At 41.3% G+C, this 27936-nt stretch overlaps 1 protein-coding gene across 8 annotated transcripts in view; it reads left to right on the forward strand.

The window, feature by feature from the left end:
- EHBP1 (EH domain binding protein 1) overlaps window positions 1-27936 on the forward strand; it is a 617593-nt gene that overhangs the window by 190072 nt on the left and 399585 nt on the right. For all 8 annotated transcript variants that reach the window (XM_033936740.1, XM_033936741.1, XM_033936748.1 and 5 more), the window contains one exon: window positions 15186-15408. In XM_033936740.1, the coding sequence (XP_033792631.1) occupies window positions 15186-15408 (223 nt within the window). The remainder of the gene's footprint in view (window positions 1-15185; window positions 15409-27936) is intronic.

Below are 27936 nucleotides of genomic sequence, written 5' to 3' on the forward strand. Positions count from 1 at the left end.
TCCTACACTTCTCCTATAGGAATGATGCATGACCACATTAAGAACAGTGTGTGGTTGTACATGCTGTACCTTAGAGGGAACACTGTAGGGACAGTTGGCCTTTATGTCAGCTGGGAGCAGAGGTAAGCAGCAAGTTCTGAGTTATATACAAATCCAACTTAAGAACAACTTTAAAAACGTAACTCATTCTTAACCTGGGGATTGCCTATAATCCAATTTTTGGTCTCTTTAATGTGAAGCACTTTCAAGTGTCCAAACCATAATTGCTATTGGCGGGTTAAACCATTAAAAAACATCTAATGCAAGTGTTAACAATAAGTTGTGAAATACTCACTTGTTGCTTTTCCATCATTACCTTCTCAGCAATATGAGTTGTGGCCAATTTGCCCAGCAGCTCCTTTGCTTCAGCTACTGTGAAACATATCTCTGCAGCACCATTATGCTTTAGTCTGAGCATAGGATTTTCCATTACACAAGCTTTTTACATACTGGTATAAATTCTCCATTTAGCAGACAATTTCATCCTGAAACATAAAAATGTTCTTATCTTTGTAGTATAGACTGTATTTTTTTAAATATGCTTCCACCAGCACAGGCTTGTGAGCAATATTTAACACTTCTGCTATGACTGCGTATAGAGTTTTAAATTTAGCCCTGTATTATCTCTGCCAAATAATTAAGGTTAGCAGCTAAAAGTTAGTTGGTTATATTGCGCGATAACCGGCAATATTCAGTGCAATTGGACCGCCTAAATAGCAGTCCTATATTTGCCCATTCTAATTGAACCGATCAGTACTGAATATCGACTTAACCAGTTAAGTTGTAGCTGATCAAACACCCCCACACACACACCAGATATTCAAATGCCGGTTACCAGAAATGGCCCAACATTGATTATCCAGGCTTACTGCTGACCGCAGGACTTAGGCGTGCTGCTTCCCAGTCTGAATATCAGGCCCTATATGTTTAAGCAGCTGTCCAGAATGGATGAAATATAAAAGTTTCCAAATTTTATGGTATGTAATAGAGTATTGCGTTTTCAGCAAGATGTAGTACATATTGGGCTATGAGGCTTGCGTGATTCCATCAATGGTGTGCTGAGAGTGTCACAGAGTTCTTCCAATGTCCTACCTCTAATTTAAGAGCCACTGCAAGAAGTAGATCTGGTTGTGTTGATGATCTTCAGATAAACCATCCACATATGAGAGAGAGTTACGCAATATTGTGGAAAAGGTCAGTGGCAGGAGACTAGGAAAAACATCCTTGAGAATATCCCACACTGTATTCCAAAATGAGAAAATCAGAGGCCAGTCAAAAAGCATATGCTGAAAGGTTTCCTTGTGAGACTTGCAGGGCCAGCATAGAGAAGAGGATTTTTTAGATCTGTCTTGCTTAATAGGTATCCAAAGTGCTTTATACATAATATAGTATAACACTAATTAATGAAACAATGGAAGAAACCTCAATTGATACAAAGCAAATGAGAAAACAGGTTTCAAACACAACTCTAGTGTTTAAATAACAATTATAATGAGAGGAAAAGATCTCAGATGCCTGCACTGGATTAGAATAGTATTAGCAGGTCAAGGTATCTTTCATTGATCAGAAAAACCTCTCAAAATTTGATAAATGCTTTTTTTCAACGGATCAGCTTGTATCCTCAGACAGTTTAAATATATCACAATTTTTGGAGTCATCTAATGACTATATTGCTAAAAGAGCTACCCTGTTGGTCACTTTCCAAACTGAATTAGAGAAGCAAGCTGTTATTAAACTTTATTTTTCAAATAGACAGACCCTGTTCTGCAGGCAAAATATAAATGTGTTCCCTGATGTCTCCAAGCAAACACAATATAGACTAAAACAATTCCTACAGCTAAAGGCCTGTGTCCTAGATGTGAGAGCTTTATTTTTTCTTAAATTTCCCTGCAAATGCTTGGTTATATATGAGAACAATAAATACATTTTTGTTGATACATCTCAGTTGGAAATATTTTTGCAAGATAAATCTAATTTAGAGGTTTGAAGAGAGGAGATCTAAAAGAAGTTGAACTAATATCCTGCCTGCAGACAAGGTGACTATATATATATATATGTATGTATGTATATATACTCACACACACATATATATATATACACACATATATACATTTTCCTTTTATATGTATTATTTATAGGTGCTCCTCTACTGGTTAAATAACAGTAGTCCTAATAATGTGGACTAGAAATATAAGTTAGTGTGTGATTTTATTGTTTCCTGGAACTGATTTGTAATTGCTTATAGTTTTTATTTGTTGTAATAAATGAATAATCTTATATTAAAAAAAACCATCCAAACGGTGTTTTTAACCAAGATTTGAGACGCATACCGGTGCATAGAAAATTGGTGCTGAAATCGCACCTATGTAGGCGCTTTAGGCCACCAAATGCCTAAGTAGGCATGGCCAATGCTGGAAGTGGCATTAGGTAGCCTAAGGTTCCTATGTAGGTATAATTCCTGGGAAGATAGGTGCTGGAAATGTAGGCCTGGAAAAACCTGGCCTACATTTCTGGCGCCTATCTTTCATGTTGGAGCGATTCTGAAACCAGCACCGATGTGTGATTGCCATGTGATCGGTGGCCGCTGATATTGGCGTCGGTTCGAGAATCCAATTTTCAAAGGGATTTGGATCCTAAATTGGTATCTTTAAATGTTTATTAAGTCTGAGTATCTAAATTTATGCTCAAAATTTCATTCAAAGCCTGATTTTAGAAGCCTAAAATGTGGGCGACACAGGATTGTCTTTGGGGGTAGAAAGTTAGGAGCTTAGCACTGATTTCACTGTGCAACAGAGGTTTTGGAGCATGAATTGTAGTGGGTGTTGTATAGTGATTTGGGGTTGCTGAATGCAAAACTGACCATAATTTTTCATAATAACCCTCTGATTTTTGGCAAAAGAGCATTATAATGCAAAAAATTAACATTTTCGCTCTATTTTCTAATGCTTGGAGTAAATGTTATAGCTATCTCTGAAATATTAAAACAGTTTTCCTCAAATTAGATTTTTAAGTTAAAGTATTAATTTTAATGATGTAATAATGTGCTATATAATTAAATGATTATGGGTGAGGAGGTAGAGCTGGAATATGCAGTTCTCTGTAGTACATCAGCAATGTGGTGTATTTTATCATCAGCAATTTTAAAGCTTCATTTGCACAGTCAAGATTAAATCGTCAATTTTGTATCAGAGTTTTGCTTTTTAATTATCAAGTTTTTGCTTTTTAAACATTTTTGTTGTTTTGTTAGTATGATGTCAAGAAAGTGTGAACCACCCTGACGTCTTTCTGTTATGTCTGGGAATATACAGTCAAGTCTCAGAAGAGAAATATTACTCCACTCATAAGGAAAGTCTATGAACTCTATTTTGGCTGCAAAATTGGAGATCAAGATAAGTTTTGGGCACCTCACGTGTGTGCCAACAGCCTTGAAGCATGGCTGAAAGGCGTCCATCGATGCCATTTGCTGTTCCAATAGTTTGGAGGGAACTGAAGGACCATTGCACAGATTGTTATTTCTGCTTAACAAAAGTGTCTGGATTTTCTTCGAAAACAAAGAGTCAAATTCAATATTGTCACCGGCCCGGGCCCGCACTAGCTCTATATCGGCCCTCTACCAGGTGGCAGTAGAACAAAAAGAACGAGGCACTTTTCTGCAATGAGACAGAAGCCCTACCGGGGGTGCTGGTTTGAACCTTAGAGCACTCCTCCTTATAGACAACCCAGACACACCAAGGCACACAGATACAAAAGCACCAAAAGAGGTTTGGTTCAGATATAAAAATCAAAAGTTTATTATACAAGTCTTTTGCACGCAGAGTAATTGCACAAGGTAAATAATATTGAGAAAACCCATAAACAATAACAGCAGAAAAACAAATGATCATGTTCACTTCTTAATAGGGAGAGACTTTTCAGGATTTGCCGGGTTCCAAGATGGTCGCTGTGGTTCTGGCAGCTTGTTGTTGGGCCACACCCGGTTTCCAACTTGTGGTAACTTTTAGGGTTTTCGCCACAATAAAGCAAAGCAAAAATCAATAGTTACTTAAATGCATTTCTTAGCTCATTGCTTAAGTTTCTAGTAATTGTTCTTATCCCAAAACAGGTAAGTAATTGAAACATTACAGTCCAGCAAAATGGCTTAGCTGAAAACTTTCAGTACCAATTAGAAAAACCCTTTCAATAAAAGGAAAAAAAAAAAAAAAACAGCTTTCAAAACTTCAGCTTGTGACAATCTTTCTGGAAACACTCCCCGCACAGCTTCCAAAGCTCTTGACTAGTGGCAAAACAGTACCTCTTGGTACAGATACTTATATTAGTCCCAAGGTTCAAAAACACAGGGAAAATGCCAAAAACTCCAAACTGTTTCACACAGGTGCTACAGCCAATTAGCTTACTTGAGCACAGCTTTCTGCCAAGGCTTCTATTCAGTCTGGCTTTTGTGAGAGCAGCTTCAAACAATAACACAGCAGCAAATATCTTCATTACTAAGCCCAGAGGTTTAAGCTAGATCCATGGCTTCTACCAGTCCTTCTTCATAAGGAAGCATGTTAACCACCTCCATAAACTCCTGTGGAGCAGTCAGCTCTATATCAGGATATTCCTCAGCTTCACCCACATCTAACATCTCCACATCAGGTTTTCCCTCAGGCTGATGGCTGTTAGGAGGTAATACCTTAGGTGCTGCTCTGCTCCTCCTGGGCAGTGACAAGTGTGCTGCTTCCTCCCGATTGCTGGTTCCTCTGCTGCTCTCCTGGCTGCTGGCCTCCTTACTGTTCTCAGGGTCAGGTTTAAATAGGAGAGAGTCCTGCCTACACCTGTGAGGAATAGGAATGGGCAGATACTCTCTCTGCTTCCCCCTTTGGTGGGGGGAGGATGGGCTGGAGAGGGCTTCAATGGCTGGGAGGGTTTAGATGGGCTGGAGTAGGTTTTAACGGAGATTTTGGCAGTTGGAACCCAAGCACAGTACCGGGTAGAGCTTTGGATTCTTGCCCAGAAATAGCTAAGAAAATATTTAAAAAATTTAAATTGAATCAAGTTGGGCAGACTGGATGGACCTTTCAGACGTTTATCTGCTGTCATCTACTATGTTACTAAAAATTCATTTTCTCCACTTGCATCTGGATTTTCCCCCTGAAAATCTTGGTAGTAGTAGTGATGAGCATGGGGAAAGGTTTCACCAGGACATTGCTACAATGGAGTAACAATATCAGGGCAGATGGAATTTATCAATGCTGGCTGGGCATTAATTAGAGATGCTCCTAATCTTATTTTTTAAATGCACTTCAACAGCAAAATTATTCTAGAAAATAATATTTATAGGAACTCTTAAATCGGCACAATGCATTACATTATGACTTCTCATGCTATAAATATTTGTGATTTACTCAAAAACTATAAGTGATAGGAGAAAACAGACTATTTTCATAAACAGGAGGTCAAATTCTATAAAGTAAACCTCATTTTCTTCTTGCTCCAGAAAAAAAGGTTAAAATTTGTTATACAGTGATTTAATCAGGCTTTTAAATTTAGGCAAATGAACGGCAGGCCAAAATTTAGGAGCATAAACTTTAAGCTCCTAAATTTAGGTGAATATTTCAGTAAAAAGCTTCTATAGTTGGCTAAAATAGGAAACAAAATTTGGTACTTAACTTAGGAGCCTAAATTTAGGGGTTCAGCTTTTTTTTTTTTAATATTGGACCTTTTTATTTTCATATCTAGATATTTCATTAAACTTCTGATTATGTTGTAAATATTAATAGTTTATGGTAATTCTTGTACAATCCCCCTTTATTCTGGGACCAGTGGGTTTTATGCATCCTTAGCTGCCAGGCACGGTAGAAAGCCTCAAATGATTGAAGTCTTAACTCCTCCCTTTGCTAGCATATCCTGGAGCATGCCCCTTGGACCCCAGTCTTGCTCTCTACATGCCAACCTGTAGGAGCTTATCTCTTCTGCTCATGTTTTCTTTTGCTAGTTTTCAGTATTTTTTTCAGTATTTCCTTCACGGGTTTGCCCTTGTTTTGTGGACACGGCCTTGCCCTTGTGGGGACATCCTTGTGGTGGGATATTGCAGACTCTTGGAGAATGTCTGCTTCAGTGGGGGGAGGTTCCCTGCGCTGCAGTAAGCCTCCCCGGTCAGGTCAGGTCGGGGCTCTAGGATCGGGAGCTAGCTCATCCCAGGTTCGTCCACTAGTGGGTATAGCACAGGCTGAGCAGTTCCGTGGAGGTGCGACCAGTATCAGAGCCGGACTGCGTGCCTCCACCAGGTGGTTGCGCAACGTATTTGAGGATGGCGGAGGTCACCGGCCATGGTAGTCTGGCTGGTGGGGCAATCAGAAGACTTGAAATCCAACTTTCCAGCTTCCAGAGGCTTTAGAACTCCCTACATGCTGTTCTAGCATTGCCTGCATTTTCTCCCATTCAGCACAATGGAACAGTGAGTAACAGACCGAGAGCCTGTTTTAGCGATTTGGGGGGTTCTTAAAAAGGGATTTTTTGGTGGTTTCCATGAATGCCCTACCCCTCCCCACCTCTAAAATCCCCAAATCGCTGTTTTTTGGGGATTCCTGTTCCTTTCCTGGACTATTTTATTGCAAAATTGGCACAGGCGATAGCCATTTTGGATTTTTCCCAATTTGAATAAAAATATATTTTTTTATAGTTAGGAGCTTCATTTTTGCTCCAAACTTCACAGATGGCCTCCCCAGGTTGGGGTGGGATAGATTCATGCCTCATGTGTGGTAGATGGCTGTCGGATGTGCAGCCGTGTTCCACATGCGCTGCAGCTCATGCGAAGTTTGCACAGAGAGGCTGGTCATGTAGTCAGGAAAGCAAAGATGCAAATGGAAGAAAAAACAGCTGACACGGTAAAAAGGGGAGACAAGACATTTTTTAGATATATTAGTGATAGGAAGAAGTGCAAAAATGGCATTGTGAGACTCAAAGGTGAAGGGGAGGAATATGTAGAAGCTGATAAAGAAAAGGCCAAATTGCTTAACAAATATTTCTGTTCTGTGTTCACGGCTGAAGCACCGGGAGCAGGACCGCAGAAGACAAACGTGATTAGGGATGGAGGAGTAATAGACTCTGGTCAATTTTCAGAGGGATGTGTTCGTGAGGAGCTAGCTAAAATAAAAGTAGACAAAGCAATGGGGCCAGATGGTGTAAATCCGAGGGTGCTGAAGGAACTTAGGGAAGTTCTGGTAGCTCCGCTGACTGACCTTTTCAATGAGTCTCTAGAGATGGGAGTGTTACTGGAGGACAGGAGAAGGGTGGGTGTGGTCCCTCTCCACAAAAGTGGAAGTAAGGAAGAAGTAGTCTTCTGTGGTAAGCAAATTAATGGAAATGCTTTTAAAACAGAGCATAGTCAAGTTTCTGGAATCCTGTGGATTACAGGACTGGAGGCAACATGGATTCACTAGAGGTAGGTCTTATCAAATCTGATCAATTTCTTTGACTGGGTGACCAGAGAATTGGATAGAGGGAGTGCTCTAGATGTGGTGTATTTAGATTTTAGCAAAGCCTTTGACAGTGTTCCACACAGACGTCTGATAAATAAACTGAGTGCCCTTGGTTTGGGTCCCAAAGTGGCGGGCTGGGTCAGGAACTGGTTGAGTGGAAGGCGACATAGAATAGTGATCAATGGAGATCGCTCTGAGGAAAGGGATGTTCCAAGTGGTGTGCCTCAAGGTTCTGTTCTTGGGCCTGTTCTTTTTAACATTTTTATAAATGATATTGCTGAAGGGTTGTCGGGTAAGAATTGCCTCTTTGCGGATGATACCAAAATCTGCAATAGAGTAGACATGCCGGATGGTGTGAATAACATGAAGAAAAACCTGGCGAAGCTTGAAGAATGGTCTGAAATTTGGCAGCTAAAATTTAATGTTAAGAAATGCAAGGTCATGCATTTGGGCTGCAAAAATCCGAGGGAACGGTACAGTTTAGGGGGTGAAGAACTTATGTGCATGATGGAAGAGCAGGACTTGGGTGTAATTGTATGTGATGATCTTAAGGTGGCTAAAAAGGTTGAAAAGATGACGGCGAAAGCTAGAAGGATGCTAGGTTGCAAAGGGAGAGGTATGGCCAATAGGAAAAAGGAGGTATTGATGCCTCTGTATAAGACTCTGGTGAGACCTCATTTAGAATATTGTGTACAATTCTGGAGGCCGCACATTCAAAAAGATATAAAAAGATGGAGTCGGTCCAGAGGAAGACTACTAGAATGGTGTGTGGCCTTCGTGATAAGGCATATGGGGACAGACTTAAAGATCTCAATCTATATACTTTGGAGGAAAGGCAGGAGAGGGGAGATATGATAGAGATGTTTATCTACGTAATATAAATGTGCATGAGTCGAGTCTTTCATTGGAAAGGAATCTCTGCAATGAGAGGGCATAGGATGAAGTTAAGAGGTGATAGGCTCCGGAGTAATCTGAGGAAATACTTTTTTATGGAAAGGGTGGTAAATGCATGGAACAGTCTCCCAGAAGAGGTGGTGGAAACAGAGACTGTGTCTGAATTCAAGAGGGCCTGGGATAGGCATGTGGGATCTCTCAGAGAGAGAAAGAGATAATGGTTACTGCAGATGGGCAGACTAGATGGGCCATTTGGCATTTATCTGCCGTCATGTTTCTATGTTTCTAGATGCAGTGCCTTGCATGTCTGGGGAGACCCTCCTTGAGCCTTCTGCTCCAATTTCCATGAAAATTGTGTCTGGGGGCTCTTGGGAGAGTGCTGGTGGTGTATTGGCAAAACGTAAGTGTGGCTCCAAAGAAAAGCCTTATATTTCTTCCAAGCACGTCTGAGGTGCACAGGGTGGCTCTCGCTGCAGGAGATCTTTTTCTCCTGGAATTTGTGAATATGCTCTATCAGGCATACATAGTTAAGAAATCCATGCTTCTGGGCCATTTGTGGGGACTACGCTTTCACTCAGCCTGAGTCTTTTGCTTGGTTCCCCAGCGGGGGCCACGGAGCAAAAAAGGGTGATGCCCGTGATTGCGACAGGTAGCCTCTCGGTCCCTCTGCTTTCACAGGGAAGTTCAGCGACACCCAAAGATGTGGCAAATTTGGTAGAGCTCCACCATCAGGATCCGTGTGGGTCCCAGGACCTGGCTAACAATCCCACAGTACACAGGTTCTTGAAACCTGCTCGTCTGGAGAACCTCATCATAGAATCTCTGCAGAAATTAAAACTGCAGCCACATCAGCCAGTCCAGGAGGAATGTTCTCGAATGATCAGAGGTTGCTAACAACCTCCTTTCTTGATATCCCTGATGTGGTTGTTCTGTCAGAGATTTGGGATAACTCGGAGGGTCCCCTGAAATGCGTTTGGTCCAAAGTGAGGTTTTATCCTATGGTGGTCGGTTTTACCAAGCTTCTTGCTTCTCTGAAGGTGGATTCAGCTGTGGCTCAGGTCACCAAGCGTACTTCCCTCCCTTCTGATGGAGTAGTGGTCCTGAAGGATGTTCAGGACAGGCATGCGGATTTCATCCTTAAACGTCTTTTTGATTCGGCTGCGGCCGGTGTCAAAGCGGCAACAGCCTCGTCCTTCATAGTACGGGCATGCCCAATCCAAACTACGCCATGACCCTAACACTGTGGTGCTGTATGATTTGGACTTTCTCATCTCCAGGGTGGATTATAAGGCTGATACCTTATATGACATATTGAAAGTTTTCACCAAGCTGGGTGCTTATTTATTGTCCGCCCAGAGGATTCTGTGGATCAGGAAGTGGTATGGGGACTTCTCCTCTAAGGCCACCTTGAGCAAGTTGCCCTTTAAGGGACAGCTTCTGTTCGACCAGGGTCTGGATGACCTCATAGCAAGTGTACAAGACCACAAGCCAAAGGCTTTGCCCGGAACAGGTCTCCTCCCACCAGCAGTTCGGGGCATTGTATTTTTCGTCCATTTTGATATCCTCACCAGTACACCGGTCCTCCCTCCTCAGGGCAGAGGTATACTTCGTCCTCCAGGCCCCATTTCGGGTGGTCTGGCCATCAGCAATTCTCAAACAGATGTCCAGCAGCCCCCCTAAGTAACAGTTCTGGCGCCAGGCCCTCAGCATCTCTCCTGTGCATCAGGGAGGGGGGGGGCTGTTGGCTTTCCTGGCAGAATGGGGGAGACCATCACATCCGACTGCTGGAGGTCCTCCGAGATGGGTTCAAATTGGAGTTTCTCCATCCTCTCTCCGAGTAATTTCTAGATTCCCCTACAGGCCTTCCCGAGAAGGTGCTTTGGGTGCAGGCCATGGCCCACAGACTGTTGGATCTTGTGGCAATTGAGCCTATACTAGAGGGGGCCTTGGGTTCCAGGAGATACTCGATATACTTCATCGTTCCAAATGCTCCAAAGATTGGAGACCGATCCTGGATCTCAAAGCGGTCAATGCGGCACTGAAAGTGCCCAGTTTCCGCATTGAGACGGTGCATTCCGTCATTGCTTCAGTGGTGCCGGGGAGTTTCTGGCCTCCCTTGATCTCACAGATGCATATCTTCATATCCCCATTTTTCCGGCGCACAGGAAGTTTCTGCGGTTTCATGTCCTGGAGCAGCACTTTCAGTTTGCGACTCTTCCCTTTGGATTGGCGCCCAGAACCTTCACCAAGGTGATGGTGGTAGTGACAGCACATCTCCGCTCTCTTGGTGTCCTGGTTCATCCGTATCTGGACGATTGGCTGATCAGAGCTCCCTCTCTGGCCGAGGGGATCCAGGCAGTTCAGCAGGTGTTTCATTCGCTGCAGCATCTGAGCTGGGTGATCAACCTTCGGAAGAGTCTCTTGGAGCCCACCCAGGATTTGGAGTACCTGGGGTCCACTTTCACATAGGACAGAACAAAGTGTTCCTTCTCACATCCCGTCAAGAGAGATTTGGAAAGTAATGTAATGTAATTTATTTCTTATATACCGCTACATCCGTTAGGTTCTAAGCGGTTTACAGAAAATATACATTAAGATTAGAAATAAGAAAGGTACTTGAAAAATTCCCTTACTGTCCCGAAGGCTCACAATCTAACTAAAGTACCTGGAGGGTAATAGAGAAGTGAAAAGTAGAGTTAGAGGAAAAATAAAAATAAAATAAACATTTTAACAAGACAGCATTGATCTAAATACTTTGGAAGGTAGAAGAGAGGAGAGAAAGGAATAGAAGCAGAAGGGGGAGCCGTTGAACAGTAGAATTCTGGAGAAATTTAAATGATAGAAATAGAACAAAACAAAGACAAAAGGCAAAACAATAGATAAGATTAAAGATAAATCATAAGCAGGAAAGAAAAATAAAATAAAACTTTGTCTTCAATCCACGGTTTCAGCGTCAGTGATGAAGTGGAGCAAGTAAGTTTAGGAGGAGCGATTGACGTTTCCAGAAAGGGCTTCTTCAGGGAAGAGACTTGGCAGACAGTCCCAGGATGCCTATGTCTCCTCCCCTGCGATGTTCTCCCATCCATGCATTCCCTCCCAGACACACTGCCCGTGCCCCAGCTGCTCCAAGGAGGCTGCCCCAGATGAGGCCCACGGTGAATGCAGGATTCTCTCCTCTGCGGGAAAGCCGCCCGGAGCCGACAGTCGATCTTCTTAGCGGATTGCATGGGGGGAAGAGTTCACACTCTTGGTAGGATCGGGTCTGTGTGCTCTCGGTGGTTGTGGCTGGTCTCGTTGCTGCTTAGTTGTAAAAGCAGTTGATCTCCACTGCTGCTGATATTTAAAAGCAGGCAGATTGATCTCTCCAATGGACTGCAGGGGGAGGAGTTCATCAGAGACCTTTTTGTTACTCAGACCCCGACGGCCTGGCAGTATCTCCAGGTCCTGGGGCTCATGGTGGCAATGATCAATGTAGTTCTATGGGCCAGAACCAGACTGCATCCCTTGTAGGAGGCTCTGTTGTCCCGATGGAATCTGCAGCAGGACCCATTGCTTGCCCTCCTTCCTTGTACGGTGTCGGTGCGCAGCAGCATGGCGTAATGGTTGTGTCCCCTGTCGCTGGCCAGGAGCCTTTCCACTCTGGATTTCAGGTTGGGTGACTGTCAACAGGCACGAGTCTCTCCAGCTGGGGGGCAGTCTGTATCTCTGTTCTGGTTCAGGGCCGGGTGGTGCTGTCGGAGCACAAGTGATTGATCAGTCGCCTGGAACTGAGGGCAATTCATCTGGCCCTCTTGTATTTCCAGGGTCATCTCCATCATCGAGCTGTCCGAATATTCTCGGACAATGCCTTACGTCAACCGGCAGGGGGGCATGAGGAGTCCCTCCCTGAGTGTTGAGGCCCGCTTGCTCTTTTGCTGGCTGGAAAGACACCTGGTTATGCTGTCTGCAGTTCATGTGGCAGGCGTGGATAACGTTCAGGCAGACTTTCTCAGTTGCAAGACACTGGACCCAGGAGAGTGTTCGAGTGCATAGTGTGCCGATGGGAGGCACCAGTCTTTGATCTCATGGTGACTGTGATGAACAAGAAGGTTGATCAGTTTTACAGTCGTCATCAAGAGGCTGGCAGCAATGGCCTGGATGCTATGGTGCAGTTCTGGCCGCAGGAGGGTCTTTTTACGCCTTCCCTCCATGGCCCATGATAGTGCGTCTGCTGCGTCACATAGCAGATACTCAGGGCCAGTGATCTTGGTGGCTCTCAATTGGCCAAGGCGACCGTGGTATACCCATCTGGTGCGGCTCTGGTGGGGCTGGGAGCTGCAGTTGCTCTGTCACCCTCGTCTCTTGACATAGGGGCCAATCGCTCTGCAGGTCCCAGACCGCTTTGGTTTTACGGCATGGCTCTTGAGCACACGGCCTTGAAGGCCTGGGGCTATTCTACTGCAGTGATAGCTATGCTGCTTCACAGCAAACGGAAGTCCACAGTAGTGGCCTATGCGAAAGGTTGGCAGTGCTACCAGGGTTGGTGCACCAGCCATCAGGAGGATCTTTCTCCTCGGTTCCTTGGGTGTTAGAGTTTTTCTGCAGGATGGCCTGAAAAAGGGCTTTGCAGTGGCTTCCCTATGGGTTCAGATTGTAGGCCTGCCTGCCTGGGCCCTGTTACCTTGAGGGGTTCTTTGGCTGTTCATCCGGATGTAGTCCGTTTTCTACAGGGCGTGGTTCGTCTGAGGCCTCCTTTGCACCTCCCATGTTCAACATGGAATCTGAATCTGGTTCTCTGCTCCCTGGCTCGCCTGCCTTATGAGCCTCTGGAGCAGGTGTCCTTGATGGATTTCACTGTCAAAACAATTTTCTTTGTGGCTGTCATGTCGGCTTGGAGAGTTTCAGAGCTCCAAGCTCTTTCTTGTCAGGGTCCTTTCTTGCTTATTACATAAGAACATAAGAACATAAGAACTGCCTTCTCCGGATCAGACCTTCGGTCCATCAAGTCCGGCGATCCGCACACGCGGAGGCCCTGCCAGGTGTACACCTGGCTTAATTTATAGTCCACCATATCCTTATATGCCTCTCTTAAGGAGATATGCATCTAGTTTGCTCTTGAAGCCTAGGACGGTCGATTCCGTCATAATCTCCTCTGGGAGGGCATTCCAGGTGTCAACCACTCTCTGAGTGAAGCAGAACTTCCTGACATTAGTCCTGAACCTGTCCCCCCTTAGCTTCATTACATGTCCTCTAGTCCGTGTCAAATTGGACAATGTAAATAATCTTCTCTGCTCTATTTTGTCGATTCCTTTCAGTATTTTGAAGGTCTCGATCATATCCCCACGCAGTCTCCTTTTCTCAAGGGAGAACAATCCTAGTGTTATAAGTCTGTCCTCGTATTCCAGTTTCTCCATACCCTTCACCAGTTTTGTTGCTCGTCTCTGCACCCTCTCCAGCAGTTTTATATCCTTCTTTAGGTAGGGAGACCAATGTTGGACGCAGTATTCCAAGTGGGGTCTGACCATTGCCCTATAAAGCGGCATTATAACTTTCTCCGATCTACTCGAGATTCCTTTCTTTATCATGCCCAACATTCTATTTGCCTTCTTTGCCGCTGCCGCGCATTGTGCCGACGGCTTCAGGGTCCTATCTATCAGTACACCCAGGTCCTTTTCTTGTTCACTCTTCCCCAGAGTTGCACCTGACATTGTATACTCGTATTCCTTATTCTTATTGCCTAAATGCATTACCTTGCATTTCTCCACATTGAACTTCATCTGCCATTTCTCTGCCCATGTTTCCAACCGACACAAGTCGCTCTGGAGTTTCTCTCTATCCTCCTGCGATCTGATCGCCCGGCATAGTTTTGTATCGTCTGCAAACTTGATGATCTCACTGGATGTTCCTTCCTCCAGGTCATTGATATAAATATTAAAAAGGATCGGCCCAAGTACCGAGCCCTGGGGTACACCACTAGTCACTTTCTCCCAGTCGGAGAACTTCCCATTTATGCCCACTCTCTGCTTTCGGTTTTCCAGCCATTTGCCTATCCATCTTTGTATATCCCCCTCTATGCCATGGCTTTGTAGTTTCCTGAGAAGTCTTTCGTGTGGAACTTTGTCGAACGCTTTCTGGATACTGTGGTTCTCTTGCATACAGTTCCTTCCTTCCGAAAGTGATTTCTGTCTTTCATGTGAATCAGGAAATTTGACTTCTGGCATTTGTTCCTTCCGAATCAAAGGCCCAAGACCAGGTGCTGCGGTCCTTGGATATGCACAAACTTTTGCTGCGGTATTTTGAGGTCACCAACGAGTTTCATGTTTCGGACCAGCCTTTATAAGAGTGCCATCTGCCTGGATCTAACACTAAATTTGGATAGGGTGGTGATGGTACCTAGTTTAGCGCCCCCTTCTGACAGTGCAGGCTGTGTCTCCCTATAGCACTGTTTTTGTCGTTCAGGACCTCAGGTTTCTAATGTTTCATAATCTGTTTTCTAGTTTTGATTGTTGCTGTTTTGCATATGTTAATATGAACAGAATTGATTTGTTTGGCGGGGAGTTCCCCGTTTCCCTCTATCTCTTGTTTATTATCTTCTGTAGATGTTCCTGGCTGCTTAAAGACTGACTGGGGTGCAAGGGGCATGCTCCAGGATATGCTAGCAGAGGGAGGAGTTAAGACTTCAATCATCTGAGGCTTTCTACAGTGCCTGGCAGCTAAGGATGCATAAAACCCACTGGTCCCGGAATAAAGGGAGGATTTACAAGAAGGAAGATTAGCAAAGGTAAGAGCCTAATCTTTCGATCATTCCTGTAGAGTCACATATGGAGAGAGCTTCATCTTCAAAACCAAACTCTTTGTATGATGGCGAGGAATACAATCCCTTCAAAGAGCCAGAGCCTGTACAATACGTGAACCCATTTGATGAGGCAGACCCAGAGCCTCCACAACTTGCACAAAAGAAAAATGCTCGACCTGTGGACATGAGCAAGTATCTTTATGCCAATACAGCTGGAACTGAAGAAGAGGAGCTAGATGAGTAAGTATTTTAATTAAATGCTCCATGCTTATTTATGCTTTACATACAAAAACATGTCTACACAGTTGTACCTTTAGTATGGGCTGTAAAGATGAAGGCTATCAGTTTTCCATAGAAGAACTTCTGAATACTCATCAAGGCTGTGGTTTACATATACTGTAGTATCTATTGGTAAGAGCAGAATTTTTGCTATTGCTTTCCATTTTTTAATTAAAGAAATCTTTCCAAAACACTACTCCTGGTGACATTTACTTGATTGTTTAATTATAAAACAGGGTGTGTAGTTATTGTGCAATGATCCTGCACCTTTGGAAATTGAGAATATATAGCAAGAACAAACCTCAAGAGCAGCTTCCTGAATTGTGCTCTGTACATTTGTTGCATAAAAACTGTACCACCCTTAATGAGTCATCTTGTGATTAAACATGAGTAATTAAGAAGAATTAGTAACCTAAGTTTCTTTTTTTTTTAAATTATCTGAAATAGGTGTTGTACTATGTAGTTGCAGCCTAATGTTCTCCCAAATGCTTTATTTTATTTGCTTTTCTGTTCCATGCACTTTTTATAGTGTTTGCTAGACTCTGGGTCTGATGCAGAAACCTTGCATTAGAGCCATACACCGATGCTCAGTATACAACTTCCTAATATGAGATTAATACCAACGGTTTGCTTCTCAATGAAGTAACCAAAATATGCCCAGTACAAAAAATTGTATGCTAACATAGATGCTAATTGTATTAGATTATACTCAAGAGCTTCTGCTAGGTTTGCACTAATGTGAGCTATATCTTTTGCACAAATCAGCATCAAATATACATACATTTATATATGTGCTAGAATGCTATATTGCATATAAAATATTTTGCTAATATTGCTCCTGTCAGAATTCTGCGCAACTGCGCATTGCAGCATTTACGCAGAATTCAAGGGATGAAAATTTACCAGTGTTCTGCGCAGAATTTTGACACTCCCTCTTCTGCAGCCCAATCTAATCGACACTTACTGCCTCTTTTACAAAGCCGCGCAGCAACAGCCTCAAAGCCCTTTAAATCTCCATGGGCTTTGGGGCTGTTAGCACGGATTTGTAAAAGGAACCGTTAGGCCCTCTTTTACTAAGCTGCAGTAGAGGCCATTTGAATGGATTTTGGCCTTCTAACAGCCTTCTGACCAAGTGAACCTGATTATCTAAGGTTTCATAAAGTTGTCCAAAGTGCATTTCTTCCAGTCTTTGGTTGAAAATTCCCCAAAATTGTTGATATTTGGCCTGTTTTGTAGAATGCTGATCATACCAAGTATCAGGGGGGGGGGGGTTTGGTTCACAATGTAGCCTGGCCTTCAGTTGTATACATGCCATCTTCAACTCCAGAGATGCAGAGACAAGTTTTACACTGTTCAATTTGATACCTTCTGCTAGAAAAAAAGTCACTAACGCCCCACCCTTTGCCCCTTTTACTAAGCTATGGTAGAGCGCTAAATGCTCAGATGTTGCTTCAATGCTCATAGAATTCCTATGAGTGTTGGAGCATTTAGCACTCTGGACCATAGTAGAAACCTGTACCGCAGCTTAGTAAAAATGAGAAGTAAGAAAAAAATTGAAGGTTCTTTGTTTTCTCTGGTATAATTTAATGAAAATATTGAATTGTACTGAAATTCTGAATAGTAATTAGCAAAAATATTGTTTAAATGTTGTCAAATAAACTTGCATAATTTGCAAATTATGTGCGCAGAATTTAGAATTTTTTGGTGCAAAATTCTGCCAGGAGTAGTAGATGCATACACATGCTTCTCTAGGTGCCAGGATAACATTTTAGTGCTCTAACCTGTCGACACATGCAACTCTCAACAATCCTGCACTTTTTGCTTTGTTTCAGCAGTCCTCTCCTTCAGCTCTACCCGTTTATTGAACCTAGAAAAAATTAGCATGTCTTACATGCTTGTAGGAAAAAGTAGAACCAGGCATGATATCTTCATTAATGCTGACTGCAGAAGAACAAGCTAACCTTTTACATCTCAGACCTTGCATTAAAGCACCAACATGGAGCTCAGGCTTTTGATCTTCTAAACATTTCTCTACATCTGCACTGAATAATTAATAGTTTCATTAACATGGATTTAAATTGCTGTATGTTGGTGTCTACATAAGTCTTTGTGCACAGTTAACTTGTGTGCAAAAAGTTTTGCATCATGCATCCACAAAACTGAGCTATAGCCAAACTAATTGGTGTTCATAGCCTAACGTACTTTACTGTATTGTCTTCTTAAAAATGTGCTTCCATGCAATGATATATTGTATGAAACAAACTGCAGGAAGAGCCCATCAAAAGCTAGGTTGGATAGAAAGTTTAAAAAAATTAAATACAGTGGTACCTTGGATTACGAGCATAATCCGTTCCAGGAGCATGCTCGTAATCCAAAATGCTCGTTTATCAAAGCGAGTTTCCCCATAGGAAATAATGGAAACTCGCTTTGATACGTTCCCCCCCCCCGAGGCCAGGGCGCTGCTTCCCCCCCCCGCTCGCAAAGTCCCCCCCCCCCCCGCGTGATCCGGCACCCCCGCCCGACCAACTTTAACTCACCCCCCCTTTGGCACCGGCACGCAGCCCACCGGTGTCAGTGCCGCTTGAAGATCTTCTTCTTCCCAGTCTCTGCCGGCTTTGAGCATGCATCTCGCCGAGACGAGAGGGAAAATTAGAAGGGCTTGAGTATGCGCAGATGCATGCTCAAAGCCGGCAGAGACTGGGAAGAAGAAGATCTTCAAGCAGCACCGGCACCGGCACTTGTGGGCTGCGTGCCGGTGCCAAAGGGGGGGTGAGTTAAAGTTGGTCGGGCGGGGGGTTCCTGTTCTTGCGGGGGGGGGGGGTGCCGATTCAAGCGGGAGGGGGCCCTTTGCGAGCGGGGGGGAGCGATGCCGGTTATTGGGGGGTGCTCGCAAATCGAGTCAACACTCGGTTTGTGAGACATGTTTTGCAAGAATGTTTTGCTCGCCTTGCAAAACATTCGCAAACCGAGGTTTGACTGTACAAGTAAAATGATGAAATTAATACAAATAAAAATTGAAGCTAAAATGTTCAGGACAATATATTAAGGCCCTACCTGCATCTAACTTAAGTGGCAAAGCATTAAAAAAAAATAAATAAATAAATAAATACATTTTTAAATGTAGGTGCCTACAGGCACCTACGAAACTGGGGCCTACATTGCATTTACAAGGGCACCTTAGAACGCCTAACTTCACAGTAAGTGTGGCTAACGCCAGAAACGATCTTAGGCATCTTTAGGCACCTCCTTAGACACAATTCACATCAAACATAGGCACTGGTAATGTAGGCCTCGAAAACCCTGGCCAATATTTCCGGCGCTTATGTTTAAGATAGCCACAATTATACAAATGGCGCCATTGCATGATTGACATGTGATCAGCAACCTGTTTTTAGGCAGCCGCCCATACTGACGCAGTTTATAGAATCTGGCCCTCAGTGGATAAAAGCAGGATTAAAACATTTTGTATTAAACACCTTAACTTAATAAATAGTAAAATTATTATGCCAGAGTTTTTCTTACTCTTACTTTGATGGAATATTGCTGTGGTTTAAATTGTTGTAATAAAACAGTAAGTCATACTTATCTAAGATTTGTTATAATGCAGTAAAATAACATTACACTTCTCCCTCCGTATTCGCGGTTTCCGTATCTGTGGATTCGCTTATTCGTGATTTTTCGGCTGCTGACTCCACCCCCTAATTTTCATCACTGAACCCGGCGTTTCACATTAGAAATCGCTGCTCCTGGTGGTTCCTATAAGATACAAATATTCCCAGATCCGTCACGAGATACACAGAAACGTCGACGTAAATTTCTGTTGTTAAAGCCAGGAGTTATTGCTCTTGGGGCAACCTTTTTTCTTCATCACCCATGTAAATGTGTGATAATTTATCAAACGCAAAAATATGTATTCTTTGATCCTAGCCAACTTACAACCTTCTTATCAATGGCTTCTCTGAAAAAAAGAGAGGGAATTTGAGTACTCATTGATTGTTGATTACCTCACGTATGAAGAAAGATTAAAAAAATTGCAGCTGTACTCACTTGAGGAAAGAAGAAAATGGGGAGATATGATTGAAACACAAAAACTATACCAAAATATAAATAAATGTAGAAATACGGATGTAAAAGAATTGGTATTATGAATGATGTTCTCTTCAAGGATGTCCCTGGGGGTGATACCCAAAGTGAAAAGAAAAAATATATATTTAAAAAATAATAACAAATTCTGAAAAATACGATCAACCAAATAGATCAAAAGAAACAGTCAGTACAGTCAGTGATGTACTTATATGATTGAAACATATAAGTACATCACGGGACGCATCGAGTCAGAAGATGATATCTTCTGGCTCATGGGACCCTCGACCACCAGAGGGCATCTGCTGAAAATCAGGGGAGGGAAGTTTCATGGCGACTCCAGGAAGTACTTCTTCACCGAAAGAGTAGTGGATCATTGGAACAGACTCCCACTCCAGGTGATAAAGGCCAGCAGCGTGACGGATTTTAAGAGAAAATGGGATACTCACGTGGGATCTTTAAGGGAGTAAATTCAGGGGAGGGGATACTTGGAATGGGCAGACTTGGTGGGCTATAGCCCTTTTCTGCTGCTTTTTTCTATGTTTCTACCTTCTCAGCCTATACAACCTTTAGTCTTCATTTTATTTTGTAATATTATATTTACTCGCTGATGCTACATCTTGCTTTCCTTATTTAGAGGACTTGAGTTAAAGTTAAGCCTTATATATATTTCTTATTAAGATAGCAGATAATCTGTCTAGTATTGTATTGTGTATTACATTATTTTTGGCTTGACTTTACCTTTCTGTACAAGTGGATACTTGATATGTTATATGAAAAATGAAATAAAAATAAAAAAAGAAATTGCCGCTCCTGGTGGTTCCTGAAGGAAATCGCTGTTCCCGGTGTTGTAAGAGCAAATTACAGGTCAGGTTATTCACGGTTTATTATGTTTTTCAGGTCTATTTTACCGAAAAACCATGAATAACATGCAAAAAGTTATTCGCGGTTTTTTGGTATTCACGGCTATGTTCTGTCCGCAACCCCCGCGAATACGGAGGGAAAAGTGTAGATACTTTCAGTTGTTGCATACTAGTGCATATTTTCCCACAGATTGGATGACTTTTTTTCCTTTAATTATTTCCATGCTATTATGAACTTTTTGTATCTCTTAGGGGACGATATAATTTGTACTTAGCAGCTGTACAATAAATGCTTAAGCATGTAATCAGATGTGATGAATATGATGCTGCTACTTGTGTAACAATTGGGCACAAGCTGTCATATCTGACAACAAAATATAAATGTTCTATAAAGGTATTGGCCTGTATTTTATCTTAGCATAACTAGGTTTTAGCCCATTTTTATACTGATTAGTTGTATTTGGGGGCTGCTTATATAACTCTGTTGCCCTTGCTTAGTTGTAAAAGTCTTAATAACCTTGTAATTTTTCATAGTCCTTGTCTAAAAAAAATAAAGTTCAAAATACATTACAATAGGAATTTGCTTCATTATATGTACAAAATGATAACATAAAGAACAATTATAGAAATATTAAAAAGTAAGACTAAAAGTAAAAAGCCTCAGTTGCTTAAGTCTTTACACTCCTTGGTAAAAGACCCTTTTGTATGAGTAATAGCCACAAAGCTTTCAGAATAAGTGTCTACCAGTTTCATACATCAGATTGGCTCTGGATCCCGGTGTGAGTTTAAGATGAATTATATCCAGGTACTTGAGTTATTTAACTGCTCAAATGAGCTTACAATCTAAGTTATACCAGATGCAAAAGAAGGTGATATGCCTAAGTCAATATGATGTCCAAATTCAAGTTTAGTTGATTTGCAGAACACACACAAAAATCCAATACCAAATGTGCCCATTTTCAACACTGCAAAATATCTATTTTGGTTTTGTTTTTTTTTGAAAATGGCCATTTTTCAGATGTATGTTTATCTTTATGAAAGTGGGGAAAATTGAAAATATCAACAACTAATGCCATTAATGTCCAAATCTTGATGTCAAAATGATGATTTCAAAATATCGATAATATTTCAGTAATATGTATGTCATAACTGCTGACAGGTTTTTACTGGAATGGTTTATACTACAAGGTAGAAAAAAGACCTCTGATTCCCTCTAATGGCAAGTGTAACAAAGCACGCCCATTACATAGGGTATCATCAGTCAGAGAAAAATACCTCCTTTTCATCTTTGATCTTAGCGGAAATTAAATAACAGCATGACTTAACTGAAATGATTTTTTTCCTTCTTCTAGTATAAACCTTTCCAATAAAAATGTTTGTCAGCACTTATGACATAGATATTATTGAAATATTATTGATATTTTGATATCATTTTGACATCAAGATTTGGACATTAATGACAATAGCTATTGATATTTTTTATTTTCCCCACTTCTGTTGTTTGTTTTCTACGTGGTCATCTGAGAGGGACCCCTGAGGAAGATGATAGAGTTGAAACACAGTCCTTGTTGGGTACGTATCCTCTTAAACTCTTCAAACTATGTGGATACAGTTGATTATACAAAATACTACTATTTATTGTGTGATTCAATAAATCTGGCATCACGAACATCTACTCCGCAGTACTCCTATCTTTTGATTTCTTGTGGATAGGTTGGCTGACTGTTCTTGTTTGTTGACCACCTCATATCAAATAGATAAATACATAAATACATAAGTAGTCCACATTTTCAAGCATATTTGTTCATGAAAATATAACATTTACTCCAGTAGAGATTACTTATCTCGATTACAGTATTATTAATAGATGTTGCCCTTAATATGTTGTTATTGTCATCCAAAATAATTTTTCATGGATAGGTTAAAGAAGTTAGAACAATGAAGTCATAAGTGTTTGGAGCTCAATGGTGAATATGTAGAATAAATATATTTTTTGAGTCCTGTAGCTTGTTTTCTTTGCAAAGCAAAGGACTTGACACACCCTCATATAAGCTGTAACTCATTTCTGAGCTCACTTTGAGGAAATTCTGTTTCAGTTTATTTTGAATGGAGATGACGACAGACTGTTAAATGACTGTGTTATCATTTATTTGAATTATTTTAGTAAAAATTTGAGAGAGATATGTTACTATGAGATGACTAGGTAATTGCTCTAAAGCTACTGCTGTCATGTATCTATGTGGATGCTGCCTATGGGCAGATTGGCTGGACTGTTTGGTCTTTATCTGCCATCATGTTCTATGTCACTCTACCAATTATACTTTCTATAATGATAATTCAAATAAAATACAAGTGTGTTTATTGGTAGGTAAGCACACACGATATAAAAGTTTCCTCAATGAATCTTTAAGCTTGGAAAAATGATTTTATTTTAAATTTAGTGATTAAAATGTATCTGAATTTATATCTTCTGTCTATATTTTGCACTATGGCCTCCTTTTACTAAACCGCACTAGCAGTTTTTAGCGCAGGGAGCCTATGAGTGTCGAGAGCAGCGCTGGGCATTCAGCGCAGCTCCCTGCACTAAAAACTGCTATTGCGGTTTAGTAAAAAGGGAGGGGGGTATATTTGTCTATTTTTGTATGGTTGTTACTGAGGTGACAATGCATAGAGTCATCTGCCTTGACCTCTGAAAAAACCCCGGAATAGGAATGATAATTAACATTTTCTCTGCGTACAGTGTGCTTTGTGTTTTTTTAAATTTTATTGTTGATAGATCATTTTGACTTGGTCATTTTAAAAGTAGCTCGCAAGCCCAAAAAGTGTGGGCACCCCTGATCTACAGGGATCGGGGAGGCGGTGTGGTTTAGAGTTGACCGGGTCAATCTGCTGTAAGGATTGCTCCTGTCCTGGCTCACCACTGGACTACCAGGGCTTCAGGCATGCCTGTAATGGGCATTGAGGGCTGAGTAGGCCAGGAGGGAAGGAAGGAAAGAGGAAGAGAGGAAAGGAATTCTCCTTTTTTGGGGGGAAAAAGGTTACCTTGGTTTATAATCGGGTCAGTTTATATTTAATATATACGGTAAACTGAGTCAAGTATCCTATCTATTCATACAAGTCATGTTTGTGGAGCAACTTTTAAATTTTTGATTAGTTAATATTTTCCTGAATTTCAACCAGAGACGTCTTTAGTTCTCTTAAAGGAATCATAAGCCTTACATTTACCTACCTCAGCAGTTTCCTTAACCCAGGGGTGTCCAATGTCGGTCCTCGAGGGCCGCAATCCAGTCGGGTTTTCAGGATTTCCCCAATGAATATGCATGAGATCTATTAGCATACAATGAAAGCAGTGCATGCAAATAGACCTCATGTATATTCATTGGGGAAATCCTGAAAATCCGACTGGACTGCGGCCCTCGAGGACCGACATTGGACACCCCTGCCTTAACCCATGGCTAAATAAACTGGCCTAACTGAGATAATATTTTGTTGTAGACAAACTGTTTCTTCTTCACAAATATGAACCTGATAATGCCCTATGGTTTATTCAAACATATTTACATTTTCTTTTAACCTTCCCTCATCAGTATCTTTGAATAACTTTATCATGGAGTTCTTTTGGTATCTGGCTTTGACATGTTTGATTTTTGGTTCAAATTTATTTTATAAACTTAAAAGTTGATTCTTCATTCAGGAATATTCAGATTAGCTCAGTTCCTTTGATCAGACTCCAGTGGGCTCTATTTAAGTTGGGGGTGCTGATAAGTGTTTGGTTTTCTTATTTCATCTACTTTTAAACTAATAATACTTTCATCACAACAAAGTTTATCGTTTCAGGTTTGTCTGAGCTAAATTTCATAATTGCAGCTTGATTATTTAATTTTTGCAGATCTGAAGTGAAAATATTGCAAAACCATGGAGATTTAACTGCAAAAGAGTGCCAAGCGGTGATGAAATATCTTTTCTTAAAAGGGAACTTGAACATACAAATTTACAATATGTAAGTTACATATGGGGAGAAGTACTCTTCCTACTCCATAGTCAAGCCTTGGGTTGATGCATTCAGAACAGGACATTGGAGCACAGAAGATCTGGGAGATCAACTCAAATGACAATTTCAGAAAATGTGGATGCCATTGTTTCCATGATTCCGGATGATCGAATAATAGCCACTGAAAAGATAGTAGAGACCCTGGAAATATCCCCAGAACGAGTCACTATATTATTCATGAGATTTTAGACATGAGAAAGCTCTCAGCCTAATGAATTCCCAAATGTCTCATAATCGAATGGTTGCCACACAATCCAATTTTGAACTGACTGGACCATTTGGAGAGAAAGTGGTTCCCCGTGTCTTAAGAAGTTCAAGACACAGAAGTCATGAAACAAGAAGATGTTGGCATCTGCCTTCTGGAACAAAGATGGAATTTTGCTTTTAGTTTATTTGGAAAAGGGTGCAACCATCGTGGTAAAGTACTACGTTACACTTCTCGACAAGCTGGAAACAGCAATGGGTCTCCAAATGTTGAGGCACTTTCAAAAGGAATCTTGTTTACTCAGGACTATGCTACTCTTCACAAGGCAGCCATTACATAGCAGAGATGGGCTGATCTTCACTTTGACTCACCTGATCTGGCCACCTCTTTACTAACCTCAAGAAACACCTCAAGGGAAGAATGTTTTTAAGCATTGAGGATGCCACATTAGCTGAGGATGAGTGGTTTGCAGCACAACCAAAATAATTTTTCATGGATAGGTTAAAGAAGTTAGAACAATGAAGTCATAAGTGTGTGGAGCTCAGTGGTGAATAAGTAGAATAAATATATTTTTTGAGTCCTGTAGCTTGTTTTCTTTGCAAAGCCAAGGACTTGACACACCCTCATATAAGCCGTAACTCATTTCTGGGCCCACTTTGAGGAAATTCTGTTTCAATTTATTTTGAATGGAGATGACGACAGACTGTTAAATGACTGTGTCATCATTTATTTGAATTATTTTAGTAAAAATTTGAGAGAGATATGTTACTATGAGATGACTAGGTAATTGCTCTAAAGCTACTGCTGTCATGTATCTATGTGGATGCTGCCTATGGGCAGACTGGATGGACTATTTGGCCTTTATCTGCCATCATGTTTCTATGCCACTCTACCAATTGTATTTTCTATAATGATAATTCAAATAAAATACAAGTGTGTTTATTGGTAGGTAAGCACACACGATGTAAAAGTTTCCTCAATGAATTTTTTAGCTTGCTTGAGCTGTATTCTACTTGTATTGTGATAAAAATGAAATGCCTAGACTTGCATGAAGCTTACTGTTTCTGTGTGAGGCCCTGTAATAGTTTGACAACCTGCAGAAACTTGCAGAAGATTTACTAGATTATTAAAACTGAAGTAAATGTTTTTATTAAAAATGTGAATGTATATATGCCAAATTCATAGAGTGAATTCTATACTGTATATTTAAAGAACTTTTCTGTAATCCAGCTATTAATTAATATCTAGATTGTAGCTATTTTTATTTAAAGAAGCAAAAAGATTAGATTAGGAAGTGGTTATCTTTAGCTCTCTCTCTCCACTAATGTACATATACCCTTTCTACATGTCAAATTAATATTTAGTAATTAAGAAAATTCCAGATGACAACTTTCTAGTTCAAAGTAGGGTTGCACAGGGCCAACTTCTAAAACATTCCACTCTAGTGGCTGTAGAAATATAACATATGAAGCAAAACCCCCCACATAGTTTATTTATTAATTTAGTTATTTAAAATATTTATAACCCAATAATGTCCGCAGTTATAATGGGTTACGTTGTGCCCTCCTATCCTTTGCACTATTGTTTTCCTCTTTATTTTCACATTGGTTTGAAATACTGCAGTAGTTGAAGAGAACTCAAAAACTTGTCTGAGGACTCGCATTGCCTTGATAATATCCTTTTCCCCCAGAACATATTCATTTTTATTTAATATTATTTTGATGTACTTGGCCCTGATAGGGTACAGTGTCCTGATGAGAACTGAAATACACTTGGTCAGTAGCCTGGTATAACAGACCACCTGGATTGGCAGGCTGGCCTGTATGTTTAGGAGGGTCAAGACACAGATATCACACCACAGTGGCATAGGAACAAAACACTTTTTTATTTCTGTACAGTTTGCCTCACACTTAATTTGTACCTCAGCCAAATGCTATGTCTACTTCAGATCTCTCCTTTCTCCTTGGACCTCTCTCTTAACTAAGTCAAGCCTGGCAGAAATACTTCTCCCTAAGACCCGCCCCTTTGACTCAGCACTGAGCCAAGCAGTGCAGGGCACTCTGGCACCTGTAGACCTTCTCAAATACATGGTGCTCTTTGCTGCTCAGTGGCATAACAGCAATCCCAGAGAGGGAAAATCCCTCACTCTACCACACCTGGTTGCCTCCATCCTAGTCACTAGAAGATTCCTGTGCACACTGGAGCCAGGGACAATCCTAGAGAATATCTATGAATACTGTATTTTTAGGCATATAACATTCCCACATGTATAAAGCATGCAAATTGCCCACATAAAATTGTCTATGTAAAAAATAAACTGGTATAATGTGCTCCCACATATAGGACTAGATTCAGCAAATGGTGCTGAAAACAATAAGCACTAAGGGCCAGATTCAGTAAATGGCACCTACATTGTAGGTGCAACTTGGCATCGTTGTCAATCAACCATTTGGTTATAGAATCTCGCCTAGCAGCGCGTAGGTGTGCCTAATTTACCACTGCCTAACTTGGATGCCAAGCGATGTCTAAGTCAACCATGCCTATTCACCATCCCTAAACATACCTACTTTTCAGATAGCTGTCATTAGGTGTTGCTAGTCATACTAGTCATGCAGAACTCTTAATTGGGGATTTAATTTTTTTTTTGATTGGCTAAAAACTAGCACTATCAAATACCATGCCAATTAATAAAAAGTTATGTGCAGATTCAAGTGCTATTCTATAAATGACACCAAAATTTGGGTCCCCCAAATCATCAGCTGGGATAGATGTATCTCTTCAGGTAGATTAAAATCTCCAAACTGTCTTGAATGTAACAAGAACACCCATATGACTATTTCAATGTAACTATGTCTATAAATGCTCAGAGCCCCTCTGGGTCAATAACAGCATTTAAAGATTAGGTTTTCACTTATGTTGCTGGTGTGCTCTACTTTGTGAAATACTAAACAAAACTAGTTAGTGATTGTTTGAACACTTAACTGAAGGAGTCTTGAAGGTTTGTGAATCCTAATGCATTTCGTCAGACTGGCTTCCTCAGAGAACCCACTTCTGCATGACTGGAATGTCCAAACCGGTCAACTAGTTCATCTGCAAATAGTCCTATGGATGATCTTATTACATTCAAACCAAAATTTGGGTGCCGTTTATAGAATACTACTTAGCACCAGAATCCAAGCCCACTTTTCAGTGCAAGGATTTATACCATTTGAAACCTAGTGTAAATTCTTGTGTCTAAATTAGGCACAGATCTAGCATATTCTGTAACACTGCACAAATTCTAGAAA

The sequence above is a fragment of the Geotrypetes seraphini genome, chromosome 3 (genome assembly GCF_902459505.1).
Source record: "Geotrypetes seraphini chromosome 3, aGeoSer1.1, whole genome shotgun sequence".
NCBI lineage: Eukaryota > Metazoa > Chordata > Amphibia > Gymnophiona > Dermophiidae > Geotrypetes > Geotrypetes seraphini.